Source organism: Uranotaenia lowii, chromosome 2, assembly GCF_029784155.1.
Source record: "Uranotaenia lowii strain MFRU-FL chromosome 2, ASM2978415v1, whole genome shotgun sequence".
NCBI lineage: Eukaryota > Metazoa > Arthropoda > Insecta > Diptera > Culicidae > Uranotaenia > Uranotaenia lowii.
The window spans coordinates 32,070,537-32,085,679 of record NC_073692.1 but is presented as its reverse complement, the minus strand read 5'-3'; the positions used below and the strand labels follow the sequence as shown (position 1 = coordinate 32,085,679).

The 15,143-nt window shown below is 32.6% G+C and overlaps 1 protein-coding gene across 1 annotated transcript; it reads right to left on the bottom strand.

Moving 5' to 3' along the window:
- Positions 1 to 736: 736 nt before the first annotated feature.
- On the bottom strand, positions 737 to 1,388 carry LOC129746016 (adult cuticle protein 1-like). Its single transcript, XM_055739434.1, has 2 exons — positions 1,343 to 1,388; positions 737 to 1,257 (listed from the first exon to the last, which is right to left on the bottom strand). Exons 1-2 carry the CDS (start codon positions 1,346 to 1,348, stop codon positions 814 to 816), a joined length of 450 nt encoding a protein of 149 aa, XP_055595409.1. The 5' UTR covers positions 1,349 to 1,388; the 3' UTR covers positions 737 to 813.
- Positions 1,389 to 15,143: the final 13,755 nt, after the last annotated feature.

Genomic DNA, 15,143 nt, shown 5'->3' with positions numbered 1-15,143 from the left:
AGTTTTTGATACATTTGTGATGTCATAACGCATATAGCACTAATTGCAGTTAATTTTGGTTTTGTTCGAATTAAATTTTTAATTTTTTTGACAAAAATTTTTTTAAGAAAAAAGTGTTATCCTTCTGCATACATTTAGGGGTAAAAAATACTACAAAATATTCTATTAGCTCAAATCATGAAAATAAATCTAGGAATGGATGAAATTTTAATGTTAACTAACGCATAATGCAAAACAATCATATCCCAGCATATGGAAACGCGATTTATGAGATTTAGTTCCGATTTGCATTTTGTTGCATTTTACCCCAGACGGGTAACTGAATTATAAAAATATTCATTTAAAAAAATTGAGTGATTGTTCGAAAAATATTTCCACATGATCAATGTTGGTATAGGATGAGGAAACCAGTATAAAGTTTGTAGGTGATATAATCAAGCCAATCCGTCATATTGGGTAAAGTTTTTTACGGCATTGTTCGATTTTTCAAATTTTATATGAAAATCTAAAACTTTAAAAAAAACTATCTTAGGATTCAAGAAACTATGTCATCATCATTTTGTAATCATTAAAAGATAACTTTATCTCATTACATTAAATTAAAAATTGAATCTGTGTGGTGTTATATAAATGTTGCATTCAACCCCGCTGTTGCATGATGTCCCGTTTGACGGTAATAACGCATGAGGGAGTGATTCGAGAAAACAAACTGAAAAATTCAATTTTTCCTAATTTATTGTCGACAGTTTGTAAATTTTACAGATTTATACACATGACCGAAAGACTTTGACTATTTCAAAAGTTTCAACAGATTTACAGAGTTCCTGGGGCAGCGGCCAGGTTCAGGGACTTCTGGTTGACGATGTGTCCGGCCAGAGGGGCCTTGTGGACAGCTCCACGGTTGGCGGCAACATAGGTGGCCTCCTGGTGGTGAACTGGAGCAATGGCCACGGCATGGGCATGATGACCGGCCCAGTGGTTGTTGTAGGCAACTGGGACAACGTTGACGGCAGCTGGGACCTGATGGTGGTGGACATTGTGGTGATCCCAGTGTCCGCTGCTGTAGGCAACAACTGGAGCCTGGTGGTGGATCCATCCATGGTGCTGGTCATTCGACTGGACAACGGTTGGTCCATGGGCATGATGGGCAGCATAGGTCACAACCGGGGCAACGGCCACTTGGTGGGCGTAAACCGATGGGACGTAATGGGCGTTGGCAGCGACGGCAAAGGCCATCATGACTACAGCTGCGATGCACTGAAATTTAAAAAAAAAAAATAAACAAACGAAAATATTAAATTTCCAAATTTTTGAAGGTTTTTGAAAAAAAATCCAAACTTACCTTCATGATTGCTGATTTTGGTTATTGGTTGTGATTAGGCTGAACTTGAAAATTGGATTGATTTAGGAGCATCTATGAAACCTTTTTATATCCCAACTTAGTTCTTCCAACTGACCGACATCGACGTACTGGTTCGTAACATTCTCTTTTGACACACCCCCAGAGAAGTTTTTTCGGCGAACAAATCGAAAATAAACAATGATTACAGATTAACTCGTTTCTTTATCTAGTCCCCACTAAACTAGTTTTGTTTATTTTTTGCTTGACACAAAACTTGATCACTTCCTGGTACTCGATTGACATCTATTAAGACAATCAACAGTTAAGTGTAGAAGAACTTATCGATACTATCCCGATTACTCCTTGATCCAGTTTAAGAACATCGTACATCAGACGCCATGATATCCCAGACAAAAAACTCCCATTGGAAAGAATTGTGTCAATTGGTTTTATTTTTCTAATTCTTGTTAATTCAAGCCATTCGTTTGTTGTTCACTGATTTAAGATGAAAAGTTGACCGAAAAGATACTTTTGAAGCATATGTGAGCTAGGTATCAGTGAGAAATTAGTTTCTCACGGTCGCCATATTACAGAAACTACTAGCAAAGTAAAATTTATGTTATGAAAATAAGAATAATTATGAGACAATCTTCTGTCAGTGTGAGTTGCAAATTGAAAAAATAAAAATTTCGCTAAGCTGACTGGTAATTTGGCGAAAATAAACCATAGTTTTTTTCATGTTTTCTATCGGATTCCGTCCGATAATTTGTTGAACTTGTAAGAAAGATACTCACGGTTCTAAGTCGTCGTTTGTTGCCATAAATGGTTCGACAGTGCTCCACAGAATAAACCGAATAATAACACACCCAACGAGAACAATCTTGCAATAGCAACTGTATTTTGAGATAGATCTAAATGGACCGAATGTGTTGTCAACAAGCATTGCATTGCAACAAATTGTTACTTCATTGATATGTAGGTACTCGGTCACACGTGTCTTCAAGAAGCATAACGTGTGTTGACTTGTAAGTAAAAATCGAAACGATTAGAATATCCCAAATTTTTCTGGTCAAAAATATTTTTCTTCAAGTTGTAGTTATCTTTATTTAAGTCTTTTTAATAGAATTTTCACAAATATTGATAAAAAAAAACATTACTAAAATCGAAAACTTGCAACAGCCCTACCGGCAAAAGCTCCGAGAGGGGAACGCAATTGCCAAAACCCTTGGCTAGGACAAGAATTCTCTTGGCCTCTCAGGCTAGGGTTCAATGCCAAATCGAGTATCGATAAAATAATTTCCTAGCAAAAACAAACAAACAAAAAATGCTGAAGTGATTTCTGCGAGCCGATATGTCTGGCCCGTAAAGAACTTGCGTGGGCTCCTTCGGAAAGTCGGGATTTTTATGACGGGCTTTGCCGAATTCCAGGCTTGAGTCGGGAATGACATATGCAGTGGTTCACATGTGAATTGTTTTTCGTACCCACTAAATCAATCCGCTGGGTGGGAAATTGTCGCAGAGCGTTTGTGGCGATGGAAGTATTTTTTTATTAGGTCTTAAACATGTTTTATGGCTTGTCATCAACAAATGTGAGCTTGTTACAGAAATATTCCCTTCGAAACGAACTTCCATATGAAAACAGTACATACTTCGTCTTCTGGATAAAAATAAAATATGTTTTTAAATTTTTTGCGAATTTCTAGAAAAAAATGTAAGGTGACAATTGGTTGTCCAACATTTTTTGTTACTTGCAGTAAACTTTTTAAGTTCCCATAGCCAATTCCCCCAAACGAAATCTGTTTGGATTCGATGCCCAAAACAACTTTCACAGTGTTGTTATCGTTGAGTTGAAAGCTTTCGCATATTTCGGGGTCATATATGAAAAATTGTGGGCTGTGCAAATTCCATGTAGGTGGTAAAGTGTAACATTCTACACGCGACATGTCCCTGGGTTGAAGCAAGGAAATTCCTTTCCCATTTTCCGGATGTAAACAGGCCGGCGTCCCGCGACGAGGCATGTAAATCGCGTGCTTCCCTGTAAACGAAACAACGACGACGAGACAAGATAACAGAAACGCTTTCATATGACAACCCTTGCGATGTGGGTGGAAAAAAAAATAGAAAAAAAGGGGGAGGTGCAGACGTTTGAAGCTGTCTACCAGCCAATCCTTTCTTGGATTGTCAGTCAGCTGGTGACTATTCCTGTCAAGATCCGACTTCTCTGTCCCGGTCTGAGAGACGGTTCAATGGACTCGAACACGGAATGCCGGCAGCAGCCTTCGGGAAAAGGACGAGGACGGAATAAAAATAGGCAATATAATGGTTTTTGAAATTAATGCTTAAGATCTTTTAGAAGCGAAAACCTGAAAAACAGTCGGCAGTCAAATTGAAGCAAATTCTTCAAAAGCAGGAGTAAAATTTTTCATTTCAAGCTTTTTTTTTAAATATCCACTTTTATCGAATATTCCATTTTAATAAAAATATATCCACGCGGAACCAATTTCTCACGGTCGCCATATAACTGTAGCTTCAAGCAAAGAAAGATGTTTGTAGTAAAATAAGAAAAACTAAAATACAATACACTGTCAGAGGCTCATTAACTATATCTAGAGCTTAAGTAATTCTTCTTTTATATTAACAAAATTTTCATTCTTTTTGAAGATAAAAATTAATCCCCAGCAAGGTGCCCGTAACAAATATCTAGAAATCTCATTCTAATGTAATTCCACAGCCTTCAAGCCTTCCAACATTACATTGTCCCAATTACAATATTTTTCCACAATAGTTATAACAGAAAAATGGCATCATAACCCACCAAAATACCTTTCAATTTTACCTACCCACGCACTGCCGCTCCCATCATCCGGATTCCGGCATAGGCCGACATCCAGGTGCCGACCTTGAGCGTATCCTGGCCGCCATTCCGTTGAGCCTCTCGACCCAGCAACTGATCGAAGGTTCCCCAGAAAGTGCTGGCATTCATCGCCGTCGATTTTGTTTGGTTTTTCCCTTTGTCGATTTACTGTCAGTCACAAAACCGAAATGTCACTGGAATCGTTGTCAATTTTTCCCGGCACAATCAATTGTCGTCGTCCGCACTCCGGTTATTGGAATTGGATACAAATTGCCTGCCGAAGGATGGGGGTGTTTTTATTGACCACCGGCAATAATCGCGCTGCACTTGAACGGGACCTTGTCAAAGAACTCCGAACTCCCAAGGCCGTGACAGTGCGTGAAACGTTTTACTTTTATCAATTTCATCACTGCCACTTGGGGGCAAAAATCAACTCACAGAGGCTACGTCAGAGTCGGCACATCAAACCTAACAATGATAAAATCGTCGTAATAAAATTAATGAGGGGAACCCGGAGCCAGCCAGAATGATTTCAAACTAGTTGATCGAAACAGGAACTATTTACAATATTTCAGAAAATATAAGACAAACAAAAAGATTTTTCATAAACTCCTCTGATGCAAATTTCAGCTCTCAACTCTCAACTCTCAACTCTCAACGCTCAACTCTCAACTCTCAACTCTCAACTCTCAACTCCCAACTCTCAACTCTCAACTCTCTACTCTCTACTCTCTACTCTCTACTCTCTACTCTCTACTCTCAACTCTCAACTCTTCATTTGTCATTTTTGTCATTTTTATAATTTTAATCGTTTTTGTCATTTTTGTGTCATTTTTGTGTCATTTTTGTGTCATTTTTGTGTCATTTTTGTATCATTTTTGTATCATTTTTGTATCATTTTTGTATCATTTTTGTATAATTTTTGAATCATTTTTGTATCATTTTTGTAACATTTTTGTATCATTTTTGTATCATTTTTGTATCATTTTTGTATCATTTTTGTATCATTTTTGTATCATTTTTGTATCATTTTTGTATCATTTTTGTATCATTTTTGTATCATTTTTGTATCATTTTTGTATCATTTTTGTATCATTTTTGTATCATTTTTGTATCATTTTTGTATCATTTTTGTATCATTTTTGTATCATTTTTGTATCATTTTTGTATCATTTTTGTATCATTTTTGTATCATTTTTGTATCATTTTTGTATCATTTTTGTATCATTTTTGTATCATTTTTGTATCATTTTTGTATCATTTTTGTATCATTTTTGTATCATTTTTGTATCATTTTCGTATCATTTTTGTATCATTTTTGTATCATTTTTGTATCATTTTTGTATTATTTTTGTATCATTTTTCTATCATTTTTTTATCATTTTTGTATCATTTTTGTATCATTTTTGTATCATTTTTTTATCATTTTTGTATCATTTTTGTATCATTTTTGTATCATTTTTGTATCATTTTTGTATCATTTTTGTATCATTTTTGTATCATTTTTGTATCATTTTTGTATCATTTTTGTATCATTTTTGTATCATTTTTGTATCATTTTTGTATCATTTTTGTATCATTTTTGTATCATTTTTGTATCATTTTTGTATCATTTTTGTATCTTTTTGTATCATTTTTGTATCATTTTTGTATCATTTTTGTATCATTTTTGTATCATTTTTGTATCATTTTTGAATCATTTTTGAAACATTTTTGTATCATTTTTATATCATTTTTGTATCATTTTTGTATCATTTTTGTATCATTTTTGTATCATTTTTGTATCATTTTTGTATCATTTTTGTCATTTTTGTCATTTTTGTAATTTTTGTCATTTTTGTCATTTCTGTCATTTTTGTCATTTTTGTCATTTTTGTCATTTTTGTCATTTTTGTCATTTTTGTCATTTTTGTCATTTTTGTCATTTTTGTCATTTTTGTCATTTTTGTCATTTTTGTCATTTTTGTCATTTTTGTCATTTTTGTCATTTTTGTCATTTTTGTCATTTTTGTCATTTTTGTCATTTTTGTCATTTTGTCATTTTTGTCATTTTTGTCATTTTTGTCATTTTTGTCATTTTTGTCATTTTTGTCATTTTTGTCATTTTTGTCATTTTTGTCATTTTTGTCATTTTTGTCATTTTTTGTCATTTTTGTCATTTTTGTCATTTTTGTCATTTTTGTCATTTTTGTCATTTTTGTCATTTTTGTCATTTTTGTCATTTTTGTCATTTTTGTCATTTTTGTCATTTTTGTCATTTTTGTCATTTTTGTCATTTTTGTCATTTTTGTCATTTTTGTCATTTTTGTCATTTTTGTCATTTTTGTCATTTTTGTCATTTTTGTCATTTTTGTCATTTTTGTCATTTTTGTCATTTTTGTCATTTTTGTCATTTTTGTCATTTTTGTCAATTTTGTCAATTTTGTCATTTTTATCATTTTTGTCATTTTTGTCATTTTTGTCATTTTTGTCATTTTTGTCATTTTTGTCATTTTTGTCATTTTTGTCATTTTTGTCATTTTTGTCATTTTTGTCATTTTTGTCATTTTTGTCATTTTTGTCATTTTTGTCATTTTTGTCATTTTTGTCATTTTTGTCATTATTGTCATTTTTGTCATTTTTGTCATTTTTGTCATTTTTGTCATTTTTGTCATTTTTGTCATTTTTGTCATTTTTGTCATTTTTGTCATTTTTGTCATTTTTGTCATTTTTGTCATTTTTGTCATTTTTGTCATTTTTGTCATTTTTGTCATTTTTGTCATTTTTGTCATTTTTGTCATTTTTGTCATTTTTGTCATTTTTGTCATTTTTGTCATTTTTGTCATTTTTGTCATTTTTGTCATTTTTGTCATTTTTGTCATTTTTGTCATTTTTGTCATTTTTGTCATTTTTGTCATTTTTGTCATTTTTGTCATTTTTGTCATTTTTGTCATTTTTGTCATTTTTGTCATTTTTGTCATTTTTGTCATTTTTGTCATTTTTGTCATTTTTGTCATTTTTGTCATTTTTGTCATTTTTGTCATTTTTGTCATTTTTGTCATTTTTGTCATTTTTGTCATTTTTGTCATTTTTGTCATTTTTGTCATTTTTGTCATTTTTGTCATTTTTGTCATTTTTGTCATTTTTGTCATTTTTGTCATTTTTGTCATTTTTGTCATTTTTGTCATTTTTGTCATTTTTGTCATTTTTGTCATTTTTGTCATTTTTGTCATTTTTGTCATTTTTGTCAATTTTGTCAATTTTGTCATTTTTATCATTTTTGTCATTTTTGTCATTTTTGTCATTTTTGTCATTTTTGTCATTTTTGTCATTTTTGTCATTTTTGTCATTTTTGTCATTTTTGTCATTTTTGTCATTTTTGTCATTTTTGTCATTTTTGTCATTTTTGTCATTTTTGTCATTTTTGTCATTTTTGTCATTTTTGTCATTATTGTCATTTTTGTCATTTTTGTCATTTTTGTCATTTTTGTCATTTTTGTCATTTTTGTCATTTTTGTCATTTTTGTCATTTTTGTCATTTTTGTCATTTTTGTCATTTTTGTCATTTTTGTCATTTTTGTCATTTTTGTCATTTTTGTCATTTTTGTCATTTTTGTCATTTTTGTCATTTTTGTCATTTTTGTCATTTTTGTCATTTTTGTCATTTTTGTCATTTTTGTCATTTTTGTCATTTTTGTCATTTTTGTCATTTTTGTCATTTTTGTCATTTTTGTCATTTTTGTCATTTTTGTCATTTTTGTCATTTTTGTCATTTTTGTCATTTTTGTCATTTTTGTCATTTTTGTCATTTTTGTCATTTTTGTCATTTTTGTCATTTTTGTCATTTTTGTCATTTTTGTCATTTTTGTCATTTTTGTCATTTTTGTCATTTTTGTCATTTTTGTCATTTTTGTCATTTTTGTCATTTTTGTCATTTTTGTCATTTTTGTCATTTTTGTCATTTTTGTCATTTTTGTCATTTTTGTCATTTTTGTCATTTTTGTCATTTTTGTCATTTTTGTCATTTTTGTCATTTTTGTCATTTTTGTCATTTTTGTCATTTTTGTCATTTTTGTCATTTTTGTCATTTTTGTCATTTTTGTCATTTTTGTCATTTTTGTCATTTTTGTCATTTTTGTCATTTTTGTCATTTTTGTCATTTTTGTCATTTTTGTCATTTTTGTCATTTTTGTCATTTTTGTCATTTTTGTCATTTTTGTCATTTTTGTCATTTTTGTCATTTTTGTCATTTTTGTCATTTTTGTCATTTTTGTCATTTTTGTCATTTTTGTCATTTTTGTCATTTTTGTCATTTTTGTCATTTTTGTCATTTTTGTCATTTTTGTCATTTTTGTCATTTTTGTCATTTTTGTCATTTTTGTCATTTTTGTCATTTTTGTCATTTTTGTCATTTTTGTCATTTTTGTCATTTTTGTCATTTTTGTCATTTTTGTCATTTTTGTCATTTTTGTCATTTTTGTCATTTTTGTCATTTTTGTCATTTTTGTCATTTTTGTCATTTTTGTCATTTTTGTCATTTTTGTCATTTTTGTCATTTTTGTCATTTTTGTCATTTTTGTCATTTTTGTCATTTTTGTCATTTTTGTCATTTTTGTCATTTTTGTCATTTTTGTCATTTTTGTCATTTTTGTCATTTTTGTCATTTTTGTCATTTTTGTCATTTTTGTCATTTTTGTCATTTTTGTCATTTTTGTCATTTTTGTCATTTTTGTCATTTTTGTCATTTTTGTCATTTTTGTCATTTTTGTCATTTTTGTCATTTTTGTCATTTTTGTCATTTTTGTCATTTTTGTCATTTTTGTCATTTTTGTCATTTTTGTCATTTTTGTCATTTTTGTCATTTTTGTCATTTTTGTCATTTTTGTCATTTTTGTCATTTTTGTCATTTTTGTCATTTTTGTCATTTTTGTCATTTTTGTCATTTTTGTCATTTTTGTCATTTTTGTCATTTTTGTCATTTTTGTCATTTTTGTCATTTTTGTCATTTTTGTCATTTTTTCATTTTTGTCATTTTTGTCATTTTTGTCAATTTTGTCATTTTTATCATTTTTGTCATTTTTGTCATTTTTGTCATTTTTGTCATTTTTGTCATTTTTGTCATTTTTGTCATTTTTGTCATTTTTGTCATTTTTGTCATTTTTGTCATTTTTGTCATTTTTGTCATTTTTGTCATTTTTGTCATTTTTGTCATTTTTGTCATTTTTGTCATTTTTGTCATTTTTGTCATTTTTGTCATTTTTGTCATTTTTGTCATTTTTGTCATTTTTGTCATTTTTGTCATTTTTGTCATTTTTGTCATTTTTGTCATTTTTGTCATTTTTGTCATTTTTGTCATTTTTGTCATTTTTGTCATTTTTGTCATTTTTGTCATTTTTGTCATTTTTGTCATTTTTGTCATTTTTGTCGTTTTTGTCATTTTTGTCATTTTTGTCATTTTTGTCATTTTTGTCATATCGGATATTTTAGACTATGATTTCTCGTTTTTGTCTTTTCCGTTTTTATGCTTGAAGTTTTTTAATACTTTTCAAGCTGTATTCCTTTAAGCTCTGTTTTTTTAATTTACTCTACCTTTTAAGCTGAAATTTTGATACATTTTCATTCATTATATAAATTTGCATTGATTCAAATGACAAATCCATGTCAGGTTTAACATTCTCAAATTTACGTCTAGTATTAGTACACATGTCAAACCTCTGATGTTTTTGACCTTTTTTTAAAAGTTTTTTTAACAACTGGTCACCAACACTTTCAAATTCATCTTCCACTACTTTTTTCCGTCATCACATGTCACCCCCTTTCGAACCAATATGCGTTAACCTTGCATCAAAAATAAGCATTAATTAACTCTAAACAATTCACACCATCACTGATTTTTAAGCAAGCTCAACTGCAACCGATGATTTTTAAGCTACTCACGAGGAACGATGACATGAAATAAATTTCCTTGGACACAGGCCAAGCTAAACCATTCTCTTCTCAATGCTCGACTAGCTAGCTGTTGAGCTCAGTGAAATGAACCAAAGATGATTGTTGCTTCTTGTTTGAAATTTTTCAATTTATGGTGATACGCTTTCCAAGTTTTTAAAGAACTTTTGAACTTGTCAAGAACTCTTGTAATCGCTGTAAACTTTCTCCATGCAGTTTTCGTTGTAAAAATCAAAGGTTTTGGCACCTCAGGAACTGAAAAACGTATGACATTCAATTTAAAGATTCCAAATCCCACTTGCTCGAGAAAACTTTCACTGTAAACATGAAAAAACCGATGGCAAAACAAACTCGCGTACTACAAGAATTCGTACCGTACGAAACCGTCAGCCCAGCCTATTCGTTACAACTTTTCGAGCACGACTGAAAGTCAGCAGCCATATGGGCATGCCACCCCCGCCCCGGAAAAAAGGCAGATGTATACTACATTCTTACTTACATTCCTCAGTCAGCATTGCCTCAACATTTTTCCCAACCTACTGCTGCCAGGTTAGGGCGATATGAAGTCTGAAGGAGAAACCCTCTCTGAGCCACGCATCACGGAATGTAAGAACTGGGTACTACTGTCAGGAAAATGTGGAAAGCCCCTGACCTGGCCTAAACTGTATGAAATTTGACTATAGCAACAACTAGACATGGTTCAGTCAGACGAATGAAGCCTCCAGGAGGTGGAGCGTGGTGGGAAAACTATTTCGGCCTTTTACATGAGAAAACACCGGTCGAGACGAGTCGAGTCGACAGATATTTTCACTCCCTTCGTTCTGCCGCACACTTCATTCATCATTGCAAATGTGCTTGAAAGAGGGAAATGCTCAGCTCCGAAAAAAAACCAGCTACAAAAAAGGCGGTGAGGTGTTGCGTGTTGAGAAGTTCACTGGGAAGTTCCATCAATGTTAGATTGAGCTGATATTTTGAAAAGATAGCAAATTTTTGTTTTTCATAAAACCTACATAAATTTGAAAACATTCTCAGGGATTGTTTTGAACTTGTATCGTCTCTTCGAGTTTGTATTACACTCCGTTTATGTGTAATGAAGGATTGGTCGATCTTTGGAAGGTCGATCTTTCTAATTCATAATTTTAATTCTTTGGTTGGATCTATTCCATTTATAGCATGGAAAACAAAATATTTTGATCGCTTTTATCGATCTTTATTTTTAAATTCTTTTTTCTCGGTGAGCCAGAGATATTTTGATCTAATATTGAGGAACGGTGTGAAACGAATCAGTGCCATCTTTTTGGAATCTAGTCGCTATCAGTACTCAAAGTAAGATGAGCTTTTGTGGGATTTTTGGCTGCAGATATTTGGAACCATTTAACATCCATCGGTAATATTAACACGCCAGCATTAAATTTTTCTTTGGAAGTCAGGACTTCCGACTTCCGAAAGACTCCCGACAAAGAAAAGTGAAGTACTAGATTGTCGGAAGTCTGTGGTTTTTTGCCAATACACCAGCGACGTTTCTAAAAATTTCATTAAAATGGACAATAGATTAATACATCTTTGAAATTTCATTTCCTGTTTTGCTTTTTTCCAATCATCTGCTCAAGAAATGAACGATTGTCCAGAATCGATCATAAAGCTAAAGTATTTGTATGTGGATTGATCTTAATTGATTCAAAATCGCATATTCTTGTTTCATAAAGTCTCTGGAATTCATAATTTTGTTTTGTATGATGAAAAGTTATCGAAACAGCCATATTTAAAAAGTCAGTGCAGTTGATAATATCGTCATGATGTGAACTTTTTAGGAGTTTTTCTATAAAACGAATGTGTTTACCTTTCGAGAAATCTCAAGGAAGGATCATTTTATTGATTACCACAACCATGGATGGCGAAACTCCTCAGATCGGCTTGTCCAATGAAAGAGAGTGCTATTTTTCGATTTTCCGGTATTTATACCGATTTTTGACGAAAATTCTGACCAAGAATCGGTATATACAGAAAACCGATTTTTGGAAAAACCTACCGATTTTGGAAAAATTCGTTCAGACAGAAAAAATGTTTTCAAAATATAACTAAAACTACCGTTTTTCTTTTCTTTTTTTTTTAAATTTCGAACCAATGTAATTCTAGTGCCAAATTAGCCAGAAAGTCTCAGCGCATTCGAAAGCATCTTTGTCTTCTATTTCCAACTTTTTTTAGATCGTTTTTTTTTATCATAAAATAACATGGTAGATAAGAGATTATAGCAGTTTAAGACATGAATAGTGTTTCTGTTCAACACATATCTTCAAATGGTATGTATAAAACAAGATAAATGCACGCTCTTGATAAATAGCACAAGTCATCACAAATAAAAACAAATCCCGATGTTTTTGAGAAAACTTTTGAAAGCAGGTAAAAATTCATTAAATTGTAGGGGTTTCTGGCAAAGCTTTGAAACATTATAAATCTTTTGAAATTAAAGGGTTTCACTCAATAAAATCAATGTTCCCGAAGACCGCGAGTAATTTTGATTTCTTAGAAATAAAGTTATGGATGTTCTCATTTTGTTTCTTTTCCTAACGCTGCAAACAATGAGAAAATTGTCAAAAAATAGAAATTTTTTACTGAATTTAATTTGTGATATTTTTAAAATAATAATTCCAATCGATTCACAATCTTCATAAAAGTTTAAAACTTTAATATCAAAAACTCAATGACTTTCTGGAATGATTTCAGAAATAGTTGTAATATCGGATACCGATTTTTTCAAGCTTGAAAATACCGATTTTAATGTGGCATCCCTGGTCAATACATAAGAGTGAGCGAGAGTATTTACATCCGCTGAGGAAGAGAAATCCCTTCTCCGGACAAATCTTTTGCGCATTGTGTTCAGTCTTCCGAAAATCACTCGGAAGAAACGCTCATGATAGGTTTCTAGTTGGAAACATTCAAAGCCGATTGCTGCTGCCTGTTGTTCCCTAGAGAATCGGCAGAGCGACAATTCGAAGTCAATGTAAACAAGATTCAAATGCGAGAGCGGACTCGCATCTAAGTCGATCTCTCAAGCTCACTACCTGGTGTATCAGAAGTGATTGAGACACTGACTGATACAAGATCCAATTCGAAAATCCACTCACTCACTCACTCAAACTCAATCAATGCGGCCTTGCATCGGTTCATACTGCCTGCGTACTTTCTGGCAAAGCGGAAGAAACATATGTTCATACGTACTGCCTGCGTGTTTGAATGACTATTTTAATCCTCCCCAACAACAGCAACAACAAAGCAAGATGTATCAGGCAGACAGCATTCGATCATCGATCAGTAAACGAGTGAGTGAGTGAGTGATTGAGCAAGAAAAGTTATTGACTGAAAAAAGAAACTGAAAATCAGGTAGCTCCTCACTCAGTTGAGAATTCCAACTGGAGAAGAAACGTCTCTCTTTCAAATTTTATTTCTTTGATTCTCGGAGCAGCGCTGTCGAACACAATCTTTGCCCCACTGGGAGATAAACCAACCGACAATTTAGGTTTTGCTTTCGCTGTTGAAAACGTTTCAGTGTCTCTCATGAGAATTGAGTGATATTCGGAACACTGATTGTGTTGAGGAGAAATCTTAGAGCTAGCACAGTTTATTCTTGGTACGTTCATGAGTCATGTTGCCCTGTGTTCATGGTTGGTCCGCACTTCTCAAATCCGACAGTGCGCTGTCGGATCGCACCGTTATCTTCTACGATTTGTAGAGCACCACACCTCATTCCGAAATGCTCTACACTCGTTTCCGAGTACAGTCGAAGCCAAGTGCCGAGCAAAACCGGTGCCCCAATAGCAACACTATTGTGTGAGTAGGAGAAATACCGAAACACACAACTGAAGTGCATTTTTTTTCCTTCTCTTCCTACCACAGTAGGCAAACAAACAGCACGAAACGATATTGCTTCTTCTTCTTCCTTTTCTTGTTGGAAAAGAACCAAGCCTACTGAGTTGCTTTAGCGCTGTTCCCCTACACTTAATGTGATCCCGAGCAGACTTTTATGGCAAAATTATAGCAAATTTAGCTATCACGCCCTGAGAGCCTGATTTGCTTTCATTTTGGTTGACATAAGGTGGTACACAGCAAAAATGAGAGCACAAATTTCCATACTTGGTTAGCAAAGTGATACCAAATTTTGCTAAAACTGAGACCCCAACTACAGCTCGTTTTTCGAGAGCTTGGAGAGCACAATAATGCCAATAAAAGGCATCACATATTTTTCACTAACAGCAAAATTAGACATAGTTATGCTCTCAAAATTTTCAAACAATAAGGTGTAGTTGGGGACTCTATTACAGCAAAATTTAAATCACGTTTCTAATTTTTGCTGTGTACCACCTTATGTCATGCAAAATTAAAGCAAAATTCACTCTCAAGGCGTGATAGCTAATTTTGCTTTTACTTGCCCATAAAGTTGTACACGGGATGTACTTGTACATCAAAACTTGTATCAAACGTAATACCAAATGTTTCGTATAAACCCCAAATCTAGTACGTGACCTAGATTTCAAAAAGATGAATAGCTTGAAGTGACAAATTTCTTAACATTCATTAACTTGTAGCCCCACATTGGAGGCTTGTATTATTGATTTCAAAATACAGCAAATTTTGAATGATTTACGTTCTAGATATTTATTTTTTATAAGGAATATTTTCACAATACGAACATGCGTTAGATACTCTTTAAATCGACAATGGAAATCCCAAAATATACTTAAAAAAAAACAAGTTGGCCTCAATCGAAACAGACTGCTAATAAAAGTAACTTAAGCTTCAAATATCACTAAAAGTTTAACATGAATTCAAAATCTTACCTTGTCTGCTCATTATTCTAAAGAACATAATTACCAAATTGGCAGGCTCAGTACCGGTTCTGCTAATCCCGTCGCAAAAGTATGCGATATTGCATGTTTTGCAGGATGCGATGTTGCATCTCTTCGCCAGCACCAGTAACTTCCGGATTTATTTGAACCGCCTAAGCAATTTGCCAGCATTTTCATG